The 25,003-nt window shown below is 48.1% G+C and overlaps 1 protein-coding gene across 1 annotated transcript; it reads left to right on the top strand.

Annotated features, from left to right (window-relative positions):
- The first annotated feature begins 784 nt into the window (after positions 1–784).
- Positions 785–19,335, top strand: LOC117042670. The gene is made up of 5 exons (XM_033142262.1): positions 785–1,029; positions 5,498–6,440; positions 10,892–11,027; positions 14,963–15,721; positions 18,925–19,335. Exons 2-5 carry the CDS (start codon positions 5,673–5,675, stop codon positions 19,311–19,313), a joined length of 2,052 nt encoding a protein of 683 aa, XP_032998153.1. The 5' UTR covers positions 785–1,029; positions 5,498–5,672; the 3' UTR covers positions 19,314–19,335.
- The last annotated feature ends 5,668 nt before the right edge of the window (positions 19,336–25,003 follow it).

The following is a 25,003-nucleotide window of genomic DNA, read 5'->3' as shown; positions in this document are numbered from 1 at the left end:
GAAAGGTGCAGCTCCTCCCGCAGTATGGCGGCGTGCCAGCCAGGCTTCCTACCCCGAATGAAGCTTTTCTTCTCCTTCTCCTTCCCCCCCTCTCCTCCCCCTTTGCAATCCTGACCCCTAAAGAAGTGCAGTTCCTTTTCCTCCTATGGCCGGGCTCCTGAACAGCCACATCATTCTTTTGTTCTCAGGTGGGAAAGCAAAAAAAAAAAAAAAAAACCCACACAAACCGCTGGAAGCAGGTAACTGGGGTGAGGTTGCAAAATGCAAAATGTGCGTGTGCGTGTGCGATTTCTTAAATTTTATTCTTAAGTGTGTTTCTTTTTCCTCCCCTCCGATGAACTCTGCTGGAGGGGGAGCGCGGCGCCTTTATTTATTTCTTGGAAAGCTCTGCTGAATCTACTTTGTTTTCCAATGAGAGGCATTGTCTGGCTTTTAAATCCCTCCCTTAAAACCCTCTCCTTCCGCCTACTAGATCTTTTCTTCTGTATGTGTGGTTTTTTTTGTAACATTTCTGCCCTACCCACTGCCGTTTAACCCTCTCTTAGCCTCCCATCCTTTTATTTTATTTTACTTTTTCTGCAAACCGCTTTTAAAAGAAACGAAGCGCAATGATTGCGCATCTAGGAGAATCCACGCGCCACCCAAACGCATTTGGAGATTTAATCCTTGCGTGGGCGGGGAAAAATAAATACAGATCAAAGGCTTACAAATAGTAGTTCAACCCTTGGCTATTAAAATTTATTTTCTTCCCCTTTTTTGGCCTTTTCTTACGAGGAGGTGCTGGACGGGTTAAACCGATAGAGGGCTGTGCGTCCCAGAGAGGACGAGAAACTTGAGCTTAGAAGAGCCGCTTAATACCCGAGGCCCTTTTCTGATGGGAGGAGAGAAAGGCGCACACATACAGAAAGAGAGGCTGGATTATTTTTTTTAATTTAAAGAAGAGTTTGCCTTAAAAATAATAATAATTGTTCCCTTGCAATAGAAAACTGCAGATCCTCCAGGAAAGAAATGCATTCGGGAACATGCACGGTGGGTAAAAAGCAGCGTCAGCCCAGCGAGCTTTGCAAAAAAAAAAAAAAAGAAAAGAAAGGGGGGAAAAAAGGGAAAGTTGAACCCCTCCCCGAAAACCTCCTGATCAAATAAAAGTAGGAGAGAGGGAAGGAGGGGGGTGAAAGGGAAAGACGGAGGGGGGGAGGGATCCTGCGCCTCCCTCTCGCCCACCCCCAGGCTGGGTTTTGTGCGGGTTGATCTCTCTCTCTCTCTCTCTCTCTCCCTCCAAGCATGGCCTCTCTGCTAGGACAATGGCAGAAGCTGCAGCTGATCCCAGATCCAAGGACAAGGCGGAAAGAAAGAGAGAGGATCCCGCGACCCTATAATCCCACTCCCTTCCTCCCCCGCAGAATATATATAGGGAGAGAGACGCTGATCACTCCTTCCTCTTTTAAGGCTCTGCAGGCTCTGGAAGAAGCGGTTGCACCTTTTTAATGTGTGTGCAAGGTTAGAAAACAGCTTTTTTTAAAAAACTGTGTGTCTGTGTACAAGTTATGAGACATCTAAATTCCCCGACCGGTCTGATCCAGACCTCATTTGGTTTAACTCGGCACTCAGTGCAGCCCCCATAAAAGGCTTATTGTTATTTTATTTTTGTAAACGTCCTGTGCAATGGATTTTTTTTAATGCTCTTTTGCTGCCTGAAGAAGGAAAAAAGCAGGTAAAACTAGCATGTTTCAGGGGGTTAAGATTTTGGGTTAGCCCCTCTCTCCTTGATGAATGGGCTGCAGTCCTACCAGAAGCTACAGAGCAGTAAGTCTCACTGAACTCAATAGGTTTACTCCCAGGAAAGTGGGTACAAGGATGAACGTAAGCTCCTTTCCATGAGACTTCTGCGATAGTCCATTTTAGTCTGCTAGATAACTTTTAAAAAAGTTTTCTCAATTCATTAACTCTTTCATTGTGCTGTTATTTATTTTGTACATTATCAGTTTTCTCATTTTGTTAACTTTTTCCATTGTGCTGTTATTTATTAAAACATTTCACACCCCCACTTATAATATCATTTGGATTTTGATATGGGGCACAGTAGAAAAATTCTTGCACTAAAATGTTAGAAATAGCCATAGATGTGTGAGATCTCGGGGAAAATGCCCCCCCAATCAAAGCTATTTTAAGTCAAATGCAAATGAATGTTGGTTTAAGGGGGAAATGGATGGATTAATCGTTAATAACTTAATATAATGAATCTGTTGGTAACCATCCTAATTTCCCAACTTGCAAATAAATGAGTAAGAACACCCTAATGGCCAAAGGCCCATCTAGTCCCAATTTCCTGTTCTCACTGTAAACTAGCAAAAAATGTCCTCTCTGGCAGTTAGAACCTCTGTTGCGTTCAGAGCCCTTCTGTTTGTGAGGTCATGTCAGATTCAAACTATAATCCAGGGGGCAGGGATCCTTTTTCAAGCTGAGGGCCGCACTCCATTCTGGGTGACCTCCTGGGGGCCACAAGCCGGTCATGGATAGGGCCGGCAGGAAATGTGGGCAGAGCAATGAATGTAAATTTTACATTTGTGCAGTAAACTTAAGTTTCCACAAACCAAGACCTATTGGAGTTCATGAATGCATTCTAGCCGGGCGAAAACTCTTGCAGAGGGTTTGAGGCATGCCTGCGGCCCTTGGGAGCGACTCAAGGGCCAGGTAGAGAGGTCTAGAGGGCAACATAGGGCCTGAGATCTATACCGTTTCCTGCAAATACTGTCTTGTATTGTGGTGGTTTTAGGAGAGGGCCATCAGAATTCCTTGTGAAGATGAGAAACTGCTCTGGGAACTGTAGTTCTGTGAAGGGAATAAAGATCTAGCAGCTGTCAGCACCCCTAACAAACTACAGTTCCCGGGATTCTTTGGGGGAAGCTATGACTGTTTATAAAGTGGAATGATAGTGCTTTAAATGAAGAGTGTGGATGGAGCCTGGGAAATATCTCCATTTTGGCTTGTTGGAAGAGGGAGGTCTTCAGTAGGCTCCAAAAAGACTAACACTTAAAGGCAGGGCATTCCTAAGGGCAGGTAAAAGGTAAAGGGACCCCTGGCCATTAGGTCCAGTCATGTCCGAATCTGGGGTTGCGGCGCTCATCTTGCGTTACTGGCAGAGGGAGCCAGCGTACAGCTTCCGGGTCATGTGGCCAGCATGACTAAGCCGCTTCTGGTGAACCAGAGCAGTGCACGGAAACGCCGTTTACCTTCCCGCCGGAGTGGTACCTATTTATCTACATGCACTTTGACATGCTTTCAAACTGCTAGGTGGGCAGGAGCTGGGACCGAGCAACGGGAGCTCACCCCGTCGCAGGGATTCAAACCGCCAACCTTCTGATCAGCAAGCCCTAGGCTCAGTGGTTCACCCACGGCGCCACCCGCGCCATACTAAAAGGTGCGGAACGGACCTCTTGATAAGGTGCTATCTGCCGGAGGCTCTCATCGGCCGAGCGGAGTGATCGCTTGGGTATATAATATTTCAAAAATCTTGTGTAAGTGAGCACAGACTTAACAGTCAAAACGGCATATTGTTAAAATATTAAACTAAGCATGCAACCTAGACCCAGTAAAACAGTGATATAAAAATGCAGAATGTGAAATAAAACAGAAATTCGGAAGTTTCAAACACGTTAAACAGGGTCTGATCCTGTTGGCCAGGAAAAGCCGGGGTAAAAATAGACGCTATTTTAAGAAATATTTATACTATGTGTTACCATTTTATTTTTCTTTTGCTGGTCTACGACCGTAATAAAGATATTATTAAAGATGTCTTTGCAAGACATCTGAAGCTATTAGTGGTTTCTGCTTTTGGTATGGCGATGAAAACAGCATTCCTTGATCTCTTTATACTCTTTATGCTTTGAGGTGTTTTTTTCTCCTAAAACCAAACTGCTCATAAGTTTCAAGACCGATAGCAAAAAAATAATGATCGGACTGGTTTCTGGGCACTGCCCTGCGATATTTTGAAAGGTGCAAGTACAAAGGACACAAGTACAATTTCCCCAGGTGATCTAAGTCAGTCACAATGACGTCATGTGTAGTCCCAAAATTGCGACTCCAAGCACCATTTAAGTAGCGTTGCCATATTTCAAAAAGTGAAAACCCGAACACAAAAGCTGTTGGGCTTCCAACATGGGTTGACATACATCCGGATTTCCCTGGACATTCCAGCGATTTTCTGCCCGGACAGTGTTTCCAACGGCCGAATCCTGGCGCTGCTAGATGGGAGGTTTCCCCCCTCGTTGTTTTAGCAGGAGATCCCAGGCAAGTGTGCATAGATACCCCCCTCCTAAAATGAAAGAGAAATTCCTCTTGCCCCAACTGCGATTTTAGCAGACATCCGTCCAGCCTCTGCTTAAATACACCGTCCGTTCCACGCAGTCCTTTTCGTCTAGAAAATTAGGTGCTGCTACCATGAATCTGTTACAGTAAGGGCCACACTTTTTAACAACCATGAAAAAGAGTTGCCGGTACTGCGTACCCTTGGGGGAGCACTGGTTCCGCGATTCAACAGCCTTTACTATCAGAAAGTTCTTCCTGGTGTTTAGTCAGAATCTCCTTTCCTGTAACTTGAATCCATTGATTTGAGTCCTACTCTGTGGACTGGCGCTGTGGGTTAAACCACAGAGCCTAGGGCTTGCTGATCAGAAGGTTGGCAGTTCGAATCCCTGCGACGGGCTGAGCTCCCGTTGCTCGGTCGCAGCTCCTGCCCACCTAGCAGTTCGAAAGCACATCAAAGTGCAAGTAGATAAATAGGTACCACTCCGGCGGGAAAGTAAATAGCATTTCCATGCACTGCTCTGGTTCGCCAGAAGCGGCTTAGTCATGCTGCCACATGACCCGGAAAGCTGTACGCCGGCTCCCTCGGCCAGTAACGCGAGATGAGCGCCGCAACCCCAGAGTCGTCCGTGACTGGACCTAATGTTCAGGGGTCCCTTTACCTTTTACCTGTGGAGCAGGATAAAACAAGCTTGTTCCCTCTTCCATGTGACAGGCCTTTAGGTATTTGAAGATGGCTGCCATATCTTCTCTCAGTCTCCACTTTTCCAGGCTAAATTCCCTTATCCGTTCCTCATAGGGCTTGGTTACCAGACCCTTGATCATCTTGCTTGCCTTCCTCTGCACATCTTCCAGCGTGTCAATATCTTTCTTAAATTCTGCTGTCCAGAACTGGACACAGGACTACAGGTGTGCTCTGACAAAGATTGAATACATCAGGATTTTGATTTCCCTGGATCGAGACACTGGGTTATTCCATGCCAAATCACCTGGTGCCATGTACTCTCAGAAATCAGATTTTCTTCCCAAATTTTTTTTTAATGTGTAGATAAACCACAGAGCCTAGGTCTATGTAAATTAAGGTGTAAAATACTTCTGTTGATGCCACGTGGAATAGGTTGGGGGATCCCTTGCCTGTTTTTAGCTGAGGAGAATTTTTCTCTGTTAATTTCTGTTTTTCTTCCTTGCTCTTCAGGTAGAAGGCCCTGCCATCAAACATTGATCTCTGTGTGCTTCTGAGGCAGAGACAACCCCATTGCAGCAGCCAGTTTTCCCACAGGTGTAAGCCAGAAGGCGTAGGCCGGACGCATTCCTCTCCCAGAGAAACCCATCGCCTTTTCGGAGAAGGCCGGCGGTTAGGCTGTCTCAAAATGGCCGCCAAGCGGGGCGCGACTTCGAGCCTCCATTTGCAGGGCGAGCTGGAGCAGGTGGCCCGGCGAGGGAAGAAGATGGAGGTCGAGGAGGACGAACATGAGAACCCCGAGTCAGAGGAAGGCTGGCGGGGGAAAGGAGAGGCCTCCCGCGGCCCCCGAGACAAAGAGGAGAGGCTGCCCAGGGGCCGGACGGCTCATCAAAAGGCCCTTCTCAACGCCACTCGCTCCCCTCGCTCGGGGTGGAGAAACCCGCCAGCGTCCCGGCCAGCGGAGTGGGAAGACAGGCGAGCCTTTCCGTCCTCCCTTGAGGGGCCGGCAGCGGCCCGACCGTGGCCCAGGAGCGGACGGGCGTCCCGCCACCAGCAGGGCCTGGCTGGGGAAGGCCCCGAGGCCCACAATAGCCTGGACTCCGGGGAGATTGGCGAGTCCGGGGTGGTGAAAGTGAAGGAGGAGGTGTTGGGCGACGACTCGGCCAGCATGGAGATGAAGCGCCAGCGCTTCCGCCAGTTCCGCTACCAGGAGGCCGAGGGCCCCCGCGAGGTGTGCAGCCAGCTCTGGTACCTGTGCCACCGGTGGCTGAAGCCGGAGAGGCACACCAAGGAGCAGATCTTGGAGCTGCTAATCCTGGAGCAGTTCCTGGCCATCCTTCCGCCTGACCTCCAGAGCTGGGTGAGGGAACACGAACCGGAGACGTGCTCCCAGGCGGCCGCTTTGGCCGAGGATTTCCTACAGGTGCAGAGGGAGGCGGAGAGGAGGGAGCAGCAGGTGAGCCAGAGATTCATCCTGATTGGCATCTGTGCGCATGCGTGAATGTGCGTTTGGGGAGCAGCAAACATTTGGGGAGAATATTTCACCGATCCTGGCCCGACTGTACTGGCTGGAAGAGCGGGTGGCGCTGTGATCTAAACCACTGAGCCTCTTGGGCTTGCCGATCAGAAGGTCGGCGGTTCGAATCCCTGTGATGGGGTGAGCTCCCGTTGCTCTGTCCCAGCTCCTGCCAACCTAGCAGTTCGAAAGCACACAAGTGCAAGTAGATAAATAGGTACTGCTGCAGCGGGAAGATAAACGGCGTTTCCGTGCGCTCTGGTTTCTGTCACAGTGATCTGTTGCGCCAGAAGCGGCTTAGTCATGCTGGCCACGACATGGAAAGCTGTCTGTGGACAAATGCAGGCTCCTTCGGCCTGAAAGTGAGATGAGCGCCGCAACTCCCATAGTCACTTTTGACTGGACTTAACCGTCCAGGGGTCCTTTACCTTTACCTTACCTCTACTGGCTGCCAGTTAGCTTAGGGTCCCAATTAAAGTGCTGCTTTTGACCCATAAAGCCTTAAACGGCTCAGGAACACAATACCTGAAGGTCCGCTTCTCCCCATATAAAGCGTCCCGGATTCTGCGATCATCCTCTGAGGCCCTTCTTCACCTGCCTCCTCCGCACTCCTCCTGCCCAGGCCCCAACCTCATTGCTCATGCTGTGTACTAGCGTCCTGGAGTGTTTTTGCCTGGATGGAGGATGGAGAGGGGTGTGTGTGTGTGTGGAAACCATCCTTCCGCCTGACCTCCAGAGCTGGGTGAGGGAACATGAACCGGAGACGTGCTCCCAGGCGGCCGCTTTGGCCGAGGATTTTATTTATTTCTTTAATTTATTTCATAAAATTTATACACCAGTGAACAACAAACTAACCTCAAAGTACTTTACAAAAAAATGATAGAATATTCAGTAAGCACAATTAACAACAATAATTTAAGTCTAACAACAGTCTTATCTTTTAAAATGTGTTACGGGGTGTTAGGATTGTGTACTTTGCGGTTTTATATTCTGAATTTGTCCTGTGAACCACCTTGAGATCTGCGGGTATAGGGCGGTATATTAATAATAATAATAATAATAATAATAGACTAAAACGGGTTAAAACTCACACCAGCTTTCTAAGCATCTGGGTAGGCTTGTTTAAACAAAAACATTTCTAGCAGGTCTTCTTCTTTCTTCTTCTTTGGCGATCACTCGTAGCCGAGTAATACTGTCTTCCATTAACACGGTTTTAACCGTGAGTTCGTAAGTGACTGTGGATCCACACGTCAGTGTTTATACTACATTTCTTTAGATTTGCCTTGAGAGATTCTTTTAACCTCTTTTGTCGACCACCAGCATTACGCTTTGCAGCGAAGGCACCTGCCTGTTGTCAAGAGGCAGGGACAAAACAAAATCGAAAATTCTTTCTAGTAGCACCTTAGAGACCAACTGAGTTTGTTCCTGGTATGAGCTCGTCAACAGGTTTTCCACACTTATCAGCCTATCACCCATTCCCACCACCCTTCTGAGTAATACCCCTCCCCACTCCCCCTCTATATTTAAGGATCTGGTGACTTCTGTTTCAGTGTATCTGAAGAAGTGTGCATGCACACGAAAGCTCATACCAGGAACAAACTCAGTTGGTCTCTAAGGTGCTACTAGAAAGAATTTTCGATTTTGTTTTGACTATGGCAGACCAACACGGCTACCCACCTGTAAGAGGCAGGGAGTTCCACACGAACAGATTGATTTCTTACAAATGCGGGATGGGCATCACAAAGCACCTGTAAGAGAGCCAGTGCGTCAAATTTCCATTGGTTGCCCCCTACTGCCATGTGGCAAGAGGGCAATGCATCCCTCTGGCTGAAAAAAGGGTTTCCTTGCCCCTACTGTAATTGCAAAAGCCCTGCCCTGAAGAGGGGCTGGGTTGGGCTATCTCCAAGGCTGCTTTCCACTCGAAAATTCCTTGCATTTTTAGAATTTCCCTATAAGAATGTGTCTGTTTACGAAAGCCTAAACCCAGGCATACGCAAAGTTTGCTGGGAACTGCATCCTGCCCAGCAAATCCTGCACTGAGCAGTGAGGCTTTGGCGGAGGGAATTAGATGACCTAGTCTGGATTTACTAAATTTGTGTACCTCTCGCTCAAAAAGAAGTATCCCTAAGCGGTGAACAATGGAATTGCACAAAGCAATATGCAGCGTTCAGAGCGTTAGAAACAAACCATTCAGTGGTCAAATAAACTAATAATGCAAAATGCTTAAGTGAAAGCTAGTTGAAACAGGAACATTTTTGGCAGGACTTATTCAGAGACCTGCTGTGATAAGCTTGCAAGGCACTTTGAGGGTAAACCCGTGCATATTCACTCTAGACACGGCACCATTATTGATTTGAGTCCTTTGGAGGTGTCCAGACCTAGACTGCCTGTATAAGATCAATGTTCGTTGATGTGACCTCAAGCGACAGAGCCAAAATGGTGCAGGGTTTGCTGCTTTGCATGGTTGTACAGCACTGCGACACCTTAACCCTCTCTCTGTCTGTCACCGACGGGATGGACGCAGAGGAATGGTGGAAAGAATCAGCTGGGGAGCTGTGGTGGTGGAGCAACAATGAGTTGTCAGAGGGAGAAGACTGGGAAGAGGAAGTGTCGGGACAGGGCTTAGTGAGCGGGGAGAGTCTGTGACAGAGAGAAGTCCAGAATCAGGCAGAAGCTGAAGCAGGAGAGGAGGGAGACCAAGAGGCAGAGATGCGTCAGGCTGGTGAAGAGGCACAGGGGTCTCCCCCTCCTGCTGCAAGAAGCTCCCCTCTGATTCCCAGAACCAGGAGAGGCATGAAAAGGGCAGAGGGAGAAGTAAGCTTCACGCAGGCGTAGTCTCAGATTGCTTGGGGGAAACCCTGGAGAGGAGGTGAGGCAGGGGCCTTCAATCTCAGCAACTGCTTCATGGGGCAACACCTGCCAGAGATGAGTTGCTGTGCTCATTAGGCCTGACACTCCTGTTTTTGCTAATGAAGAGTTAACACCAACTTGCATGGCATGATTTACTGCTGGCTCGCTCCTGACGCTGTCCTGTCTCTCTCACACACCCCGACCCCCCCCCCGCGTGACATCTCATGTCTGTGTTTCTTTGGTCACCCACCCCATTTTTCTCTGTGGCCACCCATTCCTATCTCTCGCTCTCTGATTTGTTTGGTGTTTTTTTTTTGGTATAAATTTTATTGAGTTTTTCTATTTTACATTTTTGAATATTCATTTAAACAACCTTAAAATATCAGTGGCTTCCCTTCTCCTCTTTCCGTGGTTCAGTTTGCATGCCATGGATCTCTGCATATTTGACATAAACTAAACCGGGCATGTCCAATCGTGATCTACCGGTAGATCACTGGACGTCTGTGGTAGATCACCGGCAGATCAGTGGCTCCCTCCAAAGAAGCTAAAAAAAATTGGCTCCCCTAAAAAAAAAAAAGCTCAACATCTTTGCCCTGCACCCCTAAAATGACCTGAACCACCAAAAACAGGACTTTCCTTCCTAAAAGAAAAAAGAAAACTCAATTTCGCTTTTCTCTTCCCTAAAGAAGCTGAACAACTTTACGTGAACCCCCCAAAACAGGGCATTCCTTCCTAAAAAAAAAGCTCAACAACTTTGACCTGAACACCCCAGAAGGGGGTAGATCACTGCCAGTTTTTAACTCTATGAGTAGATCACAGTCTCTTGGAAGTTGGCCACCCCTGAACTAAACCATTCAGTATTCCATTTTCACGTCCATCAAAACTTATTTCCACTGGTGGGTTTTTTTTTGTATACATGAACTTACCCTGCAGTTTTCTCTCTGCAGCGGCACTAATATTCCCCCCACCCTTTCCCTGGGAAGAGTTGTAACCGAGCCAATGTGTAACAGCACTTGGGAAACCCAGGTATTAAATCCCCATTCACCTAGTTACCACCTGCCCACTTATTCTACATCACAGGGTTGTTGTGAAAGCCAGTGTGGTGTAGTGGTTAGGAGTGGTAGACTCGTAATCTGGGGAACCAGGTTCATGTCTCCGCTCCTCCACATGCAGCTGCTGGGTGACCTTGGGCTAGTCACACTTCTTTGAAGTCTCTCAGCCCCACTCAGCTCACAGAGTGTTTGTTGTGGGGGAAGGAAGGGAAAGGGGAATGTTAGCCGCTTTGAGACTCCTTCGGGTAGTGAAAAGCGGGATATCAAATCCAAACTCTTCTTCTTCTTCTTGCAAGAAGGGCGGGGTTTTGTTTTAAATTAAAGGAACCAGTTACATGAATTCTGACACTGTTCGCTGCATGCTGCCGTTTACAAAGCGCCAGCTAATACAGAGCATAATTTTAAGTGGCGTTTTGCCCTTACGTATCACCCTGCCTTTCTGAGCCTTGCAATTTCGGACCTGATCAAGATCTTTGGTGCTGTTTTCAGGTGCTGGGTCTCTTCGAAATGGACAACGCAGATTCTCCAGAGCCGGAGCCGGAGCAACCCGCCTCCGACTCTGCGCCCAAGCCTCTGTTCAGGGAAGCAAAGCAAGAGGCTGATGAGGAAGAGGGCAGCAATTTGGGTAAGAAGTTCGTTTTGCGTGGTTATCTTATTTGCTTAACGGGTCGTCGCACCTGTTATGGGTTCGTAGGCTCATTCCACCCCACCCCACACCCCCGCCGAAATTCAGAGTGCCTGGCATCCAGGGCTGTACTCTCCGCCCCAAACATTTGCCCCACTGGGGAGTTTCAGAGTTTATTGCAAAAAGCAAGCAATGGCACCAGGGTTGATTTGATTTAAATCAAACTGATTTAAATCACAATTTAAATCACTAGTCAGTAAGGCTTCATTTAAATCACAGTTTTCTACATAAAGACTAATTCTTGCTGGTATAACTTTAATATGCAAGTAGATGAAGATTTTTAGAATAACAACTTTTCATATTAGTTTTTTTATCCCCAGTTCAATAGGTTAGTCATTCACATTTGGACAACTTTTCTGTTGTACTTAGGAAGGAGAAAAATGATCATTACCTTAATAATAACAATTTAAATAGATTTATTAGATCCATTCCACTCTAAACCATCAGAAAAATATTGTTTCTATTCTGTTCACTGAACTTCTTGAAACTTAACACTTAAGGGGTTGATTCTGTATTCATAGGTTTGTAGAAAAATAGGATTAAGGTCTTTTTCTCAACTCTGTTCATGTTATAACATTTTTGCTGTGAAGAAGAGGCATGTGATCTTTGCTGAGTCAAATTCAGTTTTGAGAACTGCAAAAGTAAACCAAGCATCTGTGATAATATCTTGTAGGCAGAGAAACTGCCCAATAATCATACAAAAAACTCTGGAAGAGCATAAATGACATTGTGAATGGATTAATGGAATTTATTTACCAAAAAATTTAAAAATATACAGCCTTATTCTACATAATTAAAAAAGTAATCTTTATTTCATGATTGAATAACCTTCGGATGGTAATATATTTTCCCCAAAAAGCATTTTATTTAAAAAAAATTCGATTTAAATAAAAAAAATTGATTTAAATAAAAAAATCTGATTTTTTTATTTTTTTAAAAAAAACATTGATTTTTATCCATCCTGACTTTATATTTTAAAGTTCTCCCAATAGATCAGTGTTTTTCAACCACTGTTCCGCGGCACACTAGTATGCCGCGAGATGTTGCCTGGTGTGCCGTGGGAAAAATTGAAAAATTACTTTATATATAGTCAATATAGGCACAGAGTTAATTTTTTTAACATTTTCTAATGGTGGTGTGCCTCGTGATTTTTTTCATGAAACAAGTGTGCCTTTGCCCAAAAAAGGTTGAAAAACACTGCAATAGATAACATTTCTCCAGCTTTTCTCGAGAAGGTACCCTCCAAAGCATCTGCAGCCCCTTCCACATTTTTGTAGGTCATCCCAGTCCTTCACTTGAGACGTGAATAAAGGGATTGGGCAGGCCTGCAGAATTCCTTTGTTCTCCATCCTTGGCACCTGGGAGATCACCTGTTGCAACAGGTGGGATGCTTCTGCTGCCCGGGGGAAACCCTTGCTCTTAGAAACATGCCTTCGGGGCGGCTGTCATGTTTTATTCTGTGTGGGGGCCTCTGTTTCATCTTTAAGGGGGTGGGGAAACCCTAGAGACCTTTTTGCTTGTTTGAGGGAGTTGTATCCACCCTATCAGCTTCTAAGGAGCTTAAGATCAATGGCTACTTCTCAGCAGAGACCCTAGAGCAGAACGTGGCGGCTGAGCGAGTTTATTGCCTGTATCAAGCTGGATCTTTCTGCTAAATGGATCTCGAGCAATGCGACTGGGAACAATCTGTTCCTGCCTGAGATGTTGCCAGTCAGTCTTGATGGGCCGGTGCAAAGCAACATTGGGCTGGCATCCTCTGTAATGCTTTTATCAGATTGCCACCGTTCTGTCAAAATGGGCTGGCTGCTCAATTTAGAATCGTGGAAGGGACCCTGAGGGTCATCTAATCCAATCCCTTGCAATGCAGGAATCTTTTGTCCAACATGGGGCTCGAACGCACAACCCTCAGATTAAGAGTTGTCTCCTGCAGTCCCATGGACTGCTAAAAGATCAAACTTATCCATCCTTAAAGAAATCAGCCCTGAGTGCTCCCTGGAAGGACAGATCCTGAAGTTGAGGCACCTCATGAGAAGAGAAGACTCCCTGGAAAAGACCCTGATATTGGGAAAGATGGAGGGCACAAGGAGAAGGGGACGACAGAGGATGAGATGGTTGGACAGTGTTCTCGAAGCTACTAACATGAGTATGGCCAAACTGTGTGAGGCAGTGAAGGATAGGCGTGCCTGGCGTGCTCTGGTCCATGGGGTCACGAAGAGTCGGACACGACCGAACGACTGAACAACAACAACCTGCTCTACTGACCGAGCTATCCCTTGGGATTTGCCTAAAAGAGGCGGGGGGGGGGGACATTTGTCCCTCCAGATGTTGCCAAACTGCCACCCCTATCGCCCCCAGCAAGCGCCAGGGAGGGTGAGTGCCGTCGTTCAACAACATCTGTCGGAGCAAAACTTCCCCTACGCCTGCCTAAAACGCTGCGCAAAATCTTGCTATCACACCTGGCCATTTTGTATTTTTTAAAAAACAAATCTCAGGGTAGCAGATGATGAGAAAATGCCTTTGCCCCAAACCCCAGAGAACCACTGCCAGGAGTAGCTAGGAGTGCCCTCCATAGATTATTGTAGTACAATTCCTATCATACCTGGCCATGCTGGCTGGGCCTGATCGGTATCCAGCAATGTCTGGAGGGCTATCCTGGGGACTGATCCATTTAGGGAAGCCGAGATGGTGTCTGTTGTTTTGAGATCAAGTAGGCTGGGAGCAAGAGAGGGCGGAATTGTGGAAGAACGTCGCCAGCGAATGGTGATGGCCAACTCAGCTGTACAGTTCAGGTTTTTCAAATGCCGGGGCCCTTAAAGACAGAGGGTGATGTTCAGCTAAGTATTACGGAGGGGAGCAGACCTTTGAAATGCTTGGACCTGGTCACGTTCGTTCATCCTCAGGGTCCCTTCCAACTCTGATTCTACCACCCAAAGTTTTCTTAAGTTTCTTTTTATTTTTTTTGATAATAATTTCTATTAGTTTTCGGTTACAATAATCCAATCACAGCCTCATTATAACAATGCTGAATTTTAATGCAGTTACAAATACCAGTCATTCATATGCCAAATTACATAATTTAGTTGCCCCCACCCCGTGTGCTAAAATTGACGGTTTGATGATTTTATTTATTCCTGCGTTCCAGAATCTTATTAATTTCAATTACATCCCAGTCAAAATAATAATTCCTTATACAACAACTGCAGTATTAATAACTTCAGTTCCTTTTGGCACATTAAATAGAACTGCAAGTGAGGAACTCAAGCTATATTGGGGGTCAGCAAACTTTTTCAGCAGTGAGCCTGTCCACTGTCCCTCAGACCTTGTGGGGGGCTGGACTATTTGGGGGGGTGAACGGATTCCTATGCCCCACAAATAACCCAGAGATGCATTTTAAATAAGAGGACACATTCTAGTCATGTAAAAACATGCTGATTCCCGGACTGTCCGCGGACTGGATTTAGAAAGCGATTGGGCTGGATCTGGCCCCCGGCCCTTAGTTTACCTACCCATGATCTGTATCCTTGTTCTTCCTGTATGTGGCAATTATTCTGTCCATGATGTTTTTTCCTGTCCTTGTTAAATGTTGCTTACCTTTTCCCGGTTGTTGTTGCTGTTCTCCTTTATGCCTTTTGTGGAGCTAATATTGCATTGTTCTTTCAAAAATCCTCCTGTGCTTCATTGCAACTTTAACGGCAGCTGCAAAAGTCACACTTTCCCAATAAATATCCTGTTTTCGCCCTTTTTCTCTCTGCCGTTTTTCTCTTACGTTTCTTTTTCGAGAGACAGAGTGATACAATATACGTATAGAAAAGTTCCTAATCTGGACCCTGGTGTGATCAGGATCTCTCTCTCCCCCTCCCCCTCTTTGCCCGCAGGCAACCTTGGGCAAGTGGCGCCCCGGGCAGGCGGCCCCCTCCCCCTGTACCCAGAGGAGGGCAGCTCCGACGACGAGGGCCTATTGGACCTTGTCTATGCCGCCAACCTTGAGATCCACAGCCGGCGGCCGCCCCGGAGGACCCGCCTCATCCGGATGCGCACCCACGAGCTGCAGGTGTCCGACGAGGAGTGCTTGACCCGTTTCCGCCTGGACCGCCAGGCCATCCAGGACCTCTGCACCCTGCTGGCTCCTTACCTGGACGGCGCCTCAGCCAGCCGCAGGCACATCCCCACCTTGCAGAAGGTCCTGATCGCTCTGCAGGTGCTGGGCACCGGGTCCTTCCAGCGGATGACGGGCGACAACCTGCGCGTGTCGCAGTCGTCCGTCAGCCGCTGCCTCGACGCCTTCCTGGAGGCCATGCTCCGCCATGTCCACGAGCACATCACCTTCCCCACCACCGACTCGGAACTGCGCCGCACGCGGGAAGCCTTCTTCGACATCGCCGGCTTCCCGAACGTCATCGGGATCGTGGACTGCACCCACGTCCCCATCATCGCGCCGGCTGACATGCCCGCGCTCTACCGCAACTGCCACAACTTCCACAGCCTCAACGTGCAGGCCACCTGCGACGCCTCAGGGTGCTTCACCCATGTGCTGGCAAAGTTCCCCGGCAGCGTCCACGACGCTCGGATATTCCAGCTCTCCCAGCTGCAGAGGCTCCTGGAGTCATGGCCTGAAGGAAAGGGTTGGCTCTTGGGTGAGTATTTGAGTGTTTTTTTTGGGGGGGGAAGGCCCATTCTGAGGTGAACGAACCGTGTCGAACGTCAGCTCTGTCTGCTCTGTCCCCACACCGGATGTCTGTGCCGCTGTCTTCTTCTTTAAGAAGTTGGAATTCTTATTGCCAAATACACTGTAATGAATCCAAATAAGAACTCTGGCCAAAAGTTTTAATCAAAAAACATACGTTTACTCGTAAGTAATTCCAAATGTAATATCAACATAGGAGATTCTGACATCCCGGTATGTTAGATAGCAGGTGCCAATGTTTATATACCAGTTTCTTAATATTGGACGTGTAAGGTGTACTCTGTGCTATTTAATATTATTTGATATTGCCAGCTGAAGAAGGCATCCATGCCGAAACGGGGCCCTGTCCTGGTCTCCCTGGCTTGCATCTGACACGTATTTGAGAAGCCTTGACATCTGTATTTAGAAGACTTCAAAGAAAATTTCCATATGAAACTATTTTATGTTTAAGACTGTAATTCTTTACAGAATTGATATTACATTTGGAATTACTTACGAGTAAACGTATGTTTTTTGGTTAAAACTTTTGGCCAGAGTTCTTATTTGGATTCATTACGCTGTCTTCTTCTTTGGCAGGGGTCAGCAACCTTTTTCAGCTGTGGGCCGGTCCACCATCCCTCAGACCATGTGGTGGGCCGGACTATATTTTGGAGGGGGGGAAATGAACAAATTCCTATGCCCCACAAATAACCCAGAGATGCATTTGAAATAAAAGGACACATTCTACTCATGTAAAAATGCGCTGATTCCCGGACCATCCGTGGGCCGGATTGAGGAGGCGATTGGGCCACATCCAGCCCCCGGGCCTTAGGTTGTCTACCCCTGTTCTTTGGCGATCCCTCGTAGCCAAGTAAGATTGTCTTCCATGAACACGGTCTTAACAGTGAGTCCATAAGTGACTGTGGAGGCCAATTCTGGATCCACATGTCCTTCCACAGTGGGGACATAGGTTTCTGGGCGGGAGTTGATCACGGTGAGGGTTTGCCATGCATGCCTTCCTCTTAGCACGTTTCTCCCTTTCGTCCTGAGTTCAAGCGTCTTCAAAGCCCATGACACCTTTGGTAAAAGCTGTTCTCCAATTGGAGCGCTCGCAGGCAAGTGTTTCCCCGTTGTCGGTGTTTATACTACATTTCTTTAGATTTGCCTAAGACGCCCACACAACATGTGCATAGGCAGCAAATCTATCGCTCCCTTGTCCTTTCAGACCCCCCAGTAAAATATTTAGTGGGGCAAGTTCCCCCAATATTTTCTGCAAGTTGATGTTTTCCTCCCTCCCTCTGTTGGCCAGCCACCTCCCCACACAGCCAGGCCAAGCTTCCCCAATACATACGGTTTATTTAAAATTTCATTTCTGAATTTCAAGAGTTTACAAAAGAATGCATACTTTCCAAATACACACCCATTTCACATTCGACTTCACCCCTCCATGGTTCCCCCCCCATGGTTTCTAAGTTTGCTGCATAATATAATTATTGTTTACCTTATCTTTTCCATGGCGGGCTCCCAGCAAATATTCAACTGCTGTTCTCCATTCAAATCCTACCTGCCTTTTTTTTTTTACATGTTTCCAATAATTCTTTAAATATTCAAGAAAGGTTTCCACTCCTCCTTATAGTCTGCCTCTTCTCTATCTCTAATTTTCATTGTTAAATTTGCCAATTTGGCATATTCCGTCAGTTTTTACAGCCACTCCTCTTGAGTAGGTATCTCCTGATTTCACCTATTATTATTATTATTATTATTATTATTATTATTATTATTATTATTATTATTGCAAATAAAGTACACTTGTTGCTGTCATCGCCTACAAAAATAGGCCCATCTGTCTTCTGGAGCTCCCCTGATATTTTCTGAAAGTTGGCACCATGCTTCCTCCCCTGCTGCCTTCTCTGGCTTGGACAGCACCTTCCCCTCCAGCCGGGTGCCACCCTCTTTTCCCGACTTGCTTCCTAGCTTTTGGCGCCATTTCTGCGCATGTCTGAGCTGGGCAGCCGCGAGAGGCAGGCAGGAAGGGCAGTTGGCGAGGCGAGGAGGAGGAGGTGGGGGAGCGGTGGGTACGTTTCCGAGCACAATTCAAAGTGTTGGTGCTGACCTTTAAAGCCATAAACGTCCTCCGCCCAGTAAACCTGAAGGAGTGTCTCCACATTGAGGTCCAGTTCTGAAGGCCTTCTGACGGTTCTCTCCATGTGAGACGTGAGGTTACAGGGAACCAGGCAAAGGGCCTTCTTGGTAGTGGTGCCCTTCCGCCAGATGTCAAGGAAATAAACAACTATCTGACTTTTAGGAGGCATCTGAAGGCAGCCCTGTTTAGGGAAGCGGTTTGATCTTTTATTGTGCTCTTAATATTCTGTTGGGAGCTGGCCAGAGTGGCTGGGGGGAAGCCCAGCCAGATGGGCAGGGTATAATCTTCTTCAAGGGAGGTAATAGTACCACTATATTCCGCTCTGGTCAGACCTCACCTGGAATACTGTGTCCAGTTCTGGGCACCACAGTTCAAGAAGGATACTGACAACCTGGAACGGGTCCAGAGGAGGGCAACCAAAATGGTCAAAGGCCTGGAAACGATGCCTTATGAGGAACGGCTTAGGGAGCTGGGTATGTTTAGCCTGGAGAAGAGAAGGTTAAGGGGTGATATGATAGCCATGTTCAAATATATCAAAGGATGTCATATAGAGGAGGGAGAAAGGTTGTTTTCTGCTGCTCCAGAGAAGCGGACACGGGGCAATGGATTCAAACTACAAGAAAGAAGATTCCACCTAAACATTAGGAAGAACTTCCTGACAGTGAGAGCTGTTCGGCAGTGGAATTTGCTGCCAAGGAGTGTGGTGGAGTCTCCTTCTTTGGAGGTCTTTAAGCGGAGGCTTGACAGCCATCTGTCAGGAATGCTTTGATGGTGTTTCCTGCTTGGTAGGGGGTTGGACTGGATGGCCCTTGTGGTCTCTTCCAACTCTATGATTCTTCTTCTTCTTCTTCGTCTCCTCCTCCTCCTCCTCAAACATGGAGGAGGGTGTGTGATAGGGGGAGGCCTGTGCCCAGCTGCATGTGGCAGAGGAACGTGCCCTCCGGGGAGCAGGGGGGAAGTGTGGGGAGGGGAAATATTCTGTTCAAGTTGCCTCCTGTGCCGCTCACGATGCTCTCTCCTCTCCTCCGCAGGCGACAGCGGCTATCCTTTGCGCCCTTTCCTCATGACGCCGCACCCCGACGACGGCCCGGAGCCCGTGGCCCGCTACAACGCCACGCACGAGACGACGCGGATGGTGGTGGAGCAGGCCTTTGGGCAGCTCAAGATGCGCTTCCGCTGCCTGCACTCCACCGGCGGGCGGCTAATGCTCCGCCCGGAGAAGGTGGCCAAGGTGTTTGTGGTGTGCGCCATGCTGCACAACATGGCCCTCCGGCGCCAGTTGCCCATTATCAATGGCGGACAAGGGGTGGACACCGAGGTCCCCGTGCCTCCCTATCTGGAAACTGACAGCCTGGTGGAGCAAGACCCCCGCGGGGTGGATGTCCGGGAGCAGATCATTAGCACTTATTTCTCACAATAAATTCGACTTTCGGTAGACGGCTCGCGGGTGGTTGCGTGTCCTTCGGGGTGTAGAAGAGGAAGGGCGGTCTTAGGTCGCCGTAAGCGCTCCTCTCTTCCATAATTGGATTCCCAAGGCTGTTGCATCTCGCCTAATGACCAAAAACACCAAGAGTTTCCTTAGGGGGTGATCAAGGGCCTCACACTGTGTGGTTTAATCTCTTAGCGCACGAGTAAACTGTGGAACTCCCTGCCACTGGAGGCAGTGATGGCCACCAACTCAGATGGCTTTAAAACAGGATTAGGCAAATTCGTGGAGGAGGAGAGGGCTCTCGATGGCTACTAGCCAAGTTGGCTACCTCCACAGCTGAATGCTTTTGAATGCCAGTTGTTGGGAAGCTCAGTTGGGGAGAGTGCATTTGGGATTGGGTCCCATTTTCGGGCTTCCCGTAGGCATCTGGTCAGCCACTGTGAGGACAGGATGCTGGACTCGATGGTCCCTTCCGTTCTCTGTGTCCCTTACGTATAAAACGGGAGTAGAGATTGACTTCCAAGCTTGTCATGTCAGCTGCTACGACATCCCTGGTAAGCGGCCTTACTTTATTTTAGTAAGGGGTAAAGCAAACTTGATCTCCCCTTATGAGGTGGCAATTTCCACTTTTACGTTTTCTGCAGATTAACTTCCCCACATATAAAAACAAGTTCAAGCCCCATCAGTGTGGTAAAAGACTTCTCATTTCAACTTGGCCTACTCTGCCGCCACTGCCCACGAGTCTTAATTGCTGGAAAGGAAGCCAGAATGAGTTTAGCAGGGAGGCGGGTGGGCTGCTTCGAACTACAGCAGGCGTGGGGAACCTTTTGGCCTCTGCTGAACTATAACTCCCATGAGCCCCAGCAAGCATTGCCAGTGGGTATGGCTAATGGAAGTCGTCCATCTGGAGGACCAGCGGTTCCTCACATATGACCTACAGGTACTGCGGAGCTTTGCATTTCATCAAATTTGGCACAAGATACAAGACGCGGGTGGCGCTGTGGGTTAAACCACAGAGCCTGGGGATTGCCGATCAGAAGGTTGGCGGTTCGAATCCCCACAACGGGGTGAGCTCCCGTTGCTCGGTCCCAGCTCCTGCCCACCTAGCAGTTCGAAAGCACGTCAAAGTGCAAGTAGATAAATAGGTACTGCTCCGGCAGGAAGGTAAACTGCGTTTCCGTGCGCTGCTCTGGTTCGCCAGAAGCGGTTTAGTCATGCTGGCCACATGACCCTGAAGCTGTACGTCGGCTCCCTCAGCCAGTAAAGCGAGATGAGCCCCACAACCCCAGAGTCAGGCACGACTGGACCTAATGGTCAGGGGACCCTTTCCCTTTCCCTTTACAAGATAGTTATGACATCTACGATGCTTGCAAGCACTTGGGGGTCTAATAGTGAGAAGAGACAGTGTGGTGTAGCGGTTAGAGTGTCGGAATAGGAACCGGGAGACCAGGATTCAAATCCCTCCCCAGGCACAAAGCTCAAGGGGTGACCTTGGGCCAGTCACTTCCTCTTAGCCTAAACTACCTCACAGGGTTATTGTGGGGAGTAAAATAACAAGGGGAGAACCATGTGTGTCACCTTGAGCTCCTTGGAGGAAAATGTTGGACTCAAATGCAATAAAGAAATAATAAAGATCCGCAATCCCACCGTGTTTTTGTTGTTGTTTAGTTTTAGGGGGGCTCATCTGATTTCTCATGGGGTGAACAGCAGCTAGAGGGAGGGATTTTTATTTATTTGTTAATTGCCATCAATCTCCCATTGTTTTATCTATCCCATTATTATTTTTTGTTCCATTTATTTACTATTCCGTTTGCATGCCTTAAGATGCTCAAGGTGGCATACATGACTCTCCCCCCAATATTATCCTCACAACAACCCTGTGAGGCAGGTTAGGCTGGAAGTCAGTCATCGGTGAGCTTCGCTGCAGCCAAGCGGGATTTCGAACCCAGGATCTCACATGCAACCGTCTCACGCTCTCTACGGGGGGAAAGGGTGAAACAAGACAGGTTTGCCACCAGTACTACCGACTCAAGTCATGTTCCTGAAGCCCCTTTGTGGTCAACTGTGAGGGACCCTTCGTTACACTCCAAAGAGCCCTCACACTTTTAAACGTTTCCCCAGACCGTGTCTCTCCCTAGGTTTCACCGACGACTAAAATGAATCCTAAAATGATATTATGAGAGATGTCCTCGGGGTACCTCAGTGCTCCGCGTTTGAAAAAATAACTCTTGCCACCTTGGGACCTCCCGCCCTGGGTTCCCAAACTACTGCAGCTTGCCTTCCCTTTTTGGCAACTGCGTGGCACCTTTGGCTTCACTGCCCAGTCCTCTGTATGCCAGGAAAATAAGCCACCCGTTCCCTCTATCACAGGAAACCCTTAGTGCTTTTCCCCTCAACCACACCTCTAGAGGTACTGACGCACTGCCACAGTCAGCGAACGTTGAAACACAAAATATGTTTATTGAGGTAACTTAATTAACAAGGATGTTCAGGTAGATTGCGGTTACAATGCTTTTCTTTCAGGTACATAAGCTTGGTTACAACATTAAACAGGATAAAAGCTTTTCTTCCCTAGCCTAATCCTAACCTCCAACCCGCTCACCCTCTCACCCTCAATCCCTGACCCACAACAACCGCCCAACTGCCATTCTCTCCCTTTTAAAAGGTCGAAAAGACCCGCCTCTGCGATTGAGCTGCCAGTCATCTAGAGTGGGTGTTAACTCTTCGAGTGCTGGGCACCTGCTCACACCCAGGCTCAGGGTTGGTCCGTTACATCAACCGTGAGGACTTTTAGCAATGGATGATGAGCTCGCCGATCTCCCCCTGGGGAAGCTATGCCCTTAATGCCGCCCATTAAATGGCGCTCCCTTGGGGTGGAGCATCTCTTTGGCCCTCTGAAGCTTCCATGTTCAGCCCAGCATCTCCAAGCAGAGCTACGAGAGATCCACCAACACAAGGTTGCAAGTTCAAACCCCGCATGGGACAGCTGCATGTCAGGGGGTTGGACTAGAACAGGGGTCAGCAAACTTTTTCAGCAGGGGGCCAGTCCACTGTCCCTCAGACTGTGTGGAGGGCCGACTATATTTTAGAAAAAAATATGGAACGAATTCCTATGCCCCACAAATAACCCAGAGATGCATTTTTAATAAAAGCACACATTCTACTTAGGTAAAAACAAGCTGATTCCCGGACCGTCTGCAGGCCAGATTTAGAAGGCGTTTGGGCCAGATCTGGCCCCCGGGCCTTTAGTTTGCCTACCCATGGACTAGGTCCCTTCCAAGTCCACAATTCTACGCTTCCATGCTGCTGGCTGGGGTGATTTCTGACGTGCATCAGGGCACGCACACAAGAGCTTTACAGCAACAAAGAGGAACCTGCAGTGGGTCTCTGGCTGCTGTGGGACTCCTGACTCCCATCAGCTCCAAGCCAACATGGCGAACGGTCAGGGATGATGGTGGTCGGAGTCCCGCAACAATTGGAATTTCCAGTTCTCCATCCATAAGGGAATCCATGAGGGAAGAGGATCAGCGCAAAGGAGCATGCAATGAGCACCAGTGGCGCTGTGGTCTAAACCACAGAGCCTCTTGGGCTTGCTGATCAGAAGGTCGGTGGTTCGAATCCCTGCGAGGGGGTGAGCTCCCATTGCTCTGTCCCAGCTCCTGCCAACCTAACAGTTCGAAAGCATGGCACTGTAAGTACAGTAGATAAATAGGTACTGCTGTGGCAGAAAGGTAAACGGTGTTTCTGTGCGCTCTGGTTTCCATCACAGAGTCCCATTGTGCTAGAAGCGGTTTATAGTCATGCTGGCCATATGACCGAGAAAGCTGTCTGTGGACAAACGCTGGCTCCCTCAGCCTGAAAGCGAGATCATAGAATCATAGAGTTGGAAGAGACACAAGGGCCATCCAGTCCAACCCCCTGCCAAGCAGGAAACACCATCAAAGCATTCCAGACAGATGGCTGTCAAGCTTCCGCTTAAAGACCTCCAAAGAAGGAGACTCCACCACACTCCTTGGCAGCAAATTCCACTGCCGAACAGCTCTCACTGTCAGGAAGTTCTTCCTAATGTTTAGGTGGAATCTTCTTTCTTGTAGTTTGAATCCATTGCTCCATGTCTGCTTCTCTGGAGCAGCAGAAAACAACCTTTCACCCTCCTCTATATGACATCCTTTGATATATTTGAACATGGCTATCATATCACCCCTTAACCTTCTCTTCTCCAGGCTAAACATACCCAGCTGCCTAAGCCGTTCCTCATAAGGCATCGTTTCCAGGCCTTTGACCATTTTGGTTGCCCTCCTCTGGACACGTTCCAGCTTGTCAGTATCCTTCTTGAACTGTGGTGCCCAGAACTGGACACAGTATTCCAGGTGAGGTCTGACCAGAGCGGAATACAGTGGTACTATTCCTTCCCTTGATCTAGACGCTATAATCCTATTGATGCAGCCCAGAATTGCATTGGCTTTTTAAGGTGCTGCATCCCATCCCTAGGTAGAATGGGCATTTGCTGCCCTACTCACTCTTGCCTCTGGCCCCACCCAACACCAGAATGTGGCCTTTGCCAAGGAACTTGGCCCCTGGACTTGAAAAAGTTCCCCGATCCTGGTATACATGCTCAGACTGTAACAAAAGCTTTCAGGACAAATTGGTGTTTCTGTGGGCAGACTGGAATGAAAGCCAAACAGATGGTCCAGAGGGAAAATCATACAGTCGTACCTTGGATCTCAAATGCCTTGGCTCCCAAACAAATCGGCTCCCAAACAATCGAAACCCGGAGGCGAGTGTTCTGGTTTTCGAACAATTTCCAGAAGCCGAATGTCCGCCGCAGCTTCCACGGCTTCCGATTGGCTGCGGGAGTTTCCTACAGCCAATCAGATGTTGCGCTTTGGTCTCCAAGCGTTTTGGAAGTCAAACGGACTTCTGGAACGGATTCCAGTCGACTTCTGAGGTACGACTGTACTTGAAAATATTTTTTTTCCCCACCAGCCTGTTAAAATGTAAAATTGAGAGTTTTTGTTGTTGCTGCTCATCCTATATAACAAGTTTTCCTTTGGGAATAGCTCACATCAATCTTGCTACGTACAACAAACAATATTATGATCATCATCATCATCATCATCATCATCTATATACTGCCCTATACCTGCATGTCTCAGGGCGGTTTACAGAATAAAAGCAAAATATAAATGGGGTCACGAAGAGTTGGACACGACTGAACGACTGAACAACAACAACATAAAACCACAACATCAATAATCAAAATAAAAACAACCCAATAACCCCCCACCAAAAAACCCCCACATTTTAAAAAGGCACAGGATGTCAATCAAATCAACCAAAGGCCTGGTTAGAAAGGCGAACATACCTGGGGAGAGCATTCCACAGCCGGGGAGCCACTGCAGAGAAGGCCCTGCTCTTGTGTTGCCACCCTCCGGATCTCTCGAGGAGGTGGCACACGAAGGAGGGCCTCAGAAGATGAGCCCGTGTGGTGTAGTGGTTAAGAGTGGTATATTTGTAATCTGGGGAACTGTGTTTGTGTCTCCGCTCCTCCACATGCAGCTGCTGGGTGACCTTGGGCTAGTCACACTTCTCTGAATTCTCTCAACCCCACTCACCTCACAGAGTGTTTGTTGTGGGGGAGGAAGGGAAAGGAGAATGTTAGCCGCTTTGAGACTCCTTCG

Source organism: Lacerta agilis, chromosome 2, assembly GCF_009819535.1.
Source record: "Lacerta agilis isolate rLacAgi1 chromosome 2, rLacAgi1.pri, whole genome shotgun sequence".
Classification (NCBI taxonomy): Eukaryota; Metazoa; Chordata; class Lepidosauria; order Squamata; family Lacertidae; genus Lacerta; species Lacerta agilis.
This window is presented reverse-complemented; position numbering and strand designations above follow the sequence as displayed.

What these genes read in the sequence shown, in the direction of transcription:
- LOC117042670 (XM_033142262.1), top strand. Translation starts at nt 5,673, where the DNA reads ATGGCCGCCAAGCGGGGCGCGACTTCGAGCCTCCATTTGCAGGGCGAG. An exon ending in CGGAGAGGAGGGAGCAGCAG is followed by an intron (nt 6,441 to 10,891) that starts GTGAGCCAGAGA and finishes TGCTGTTTTCAG; the next exon opens with GTGCTGGGTCTCTTCGAAAT. An exon ending in GGAAGAGGGCAGCAATTTGG is followed by an intron (nt 11,028 to 14,962) that starts GTAAGAAGTTCG and finishes CTTTGCCCGCAG; the next exon opens with GCAACCTTGGGCAAGTGGCG.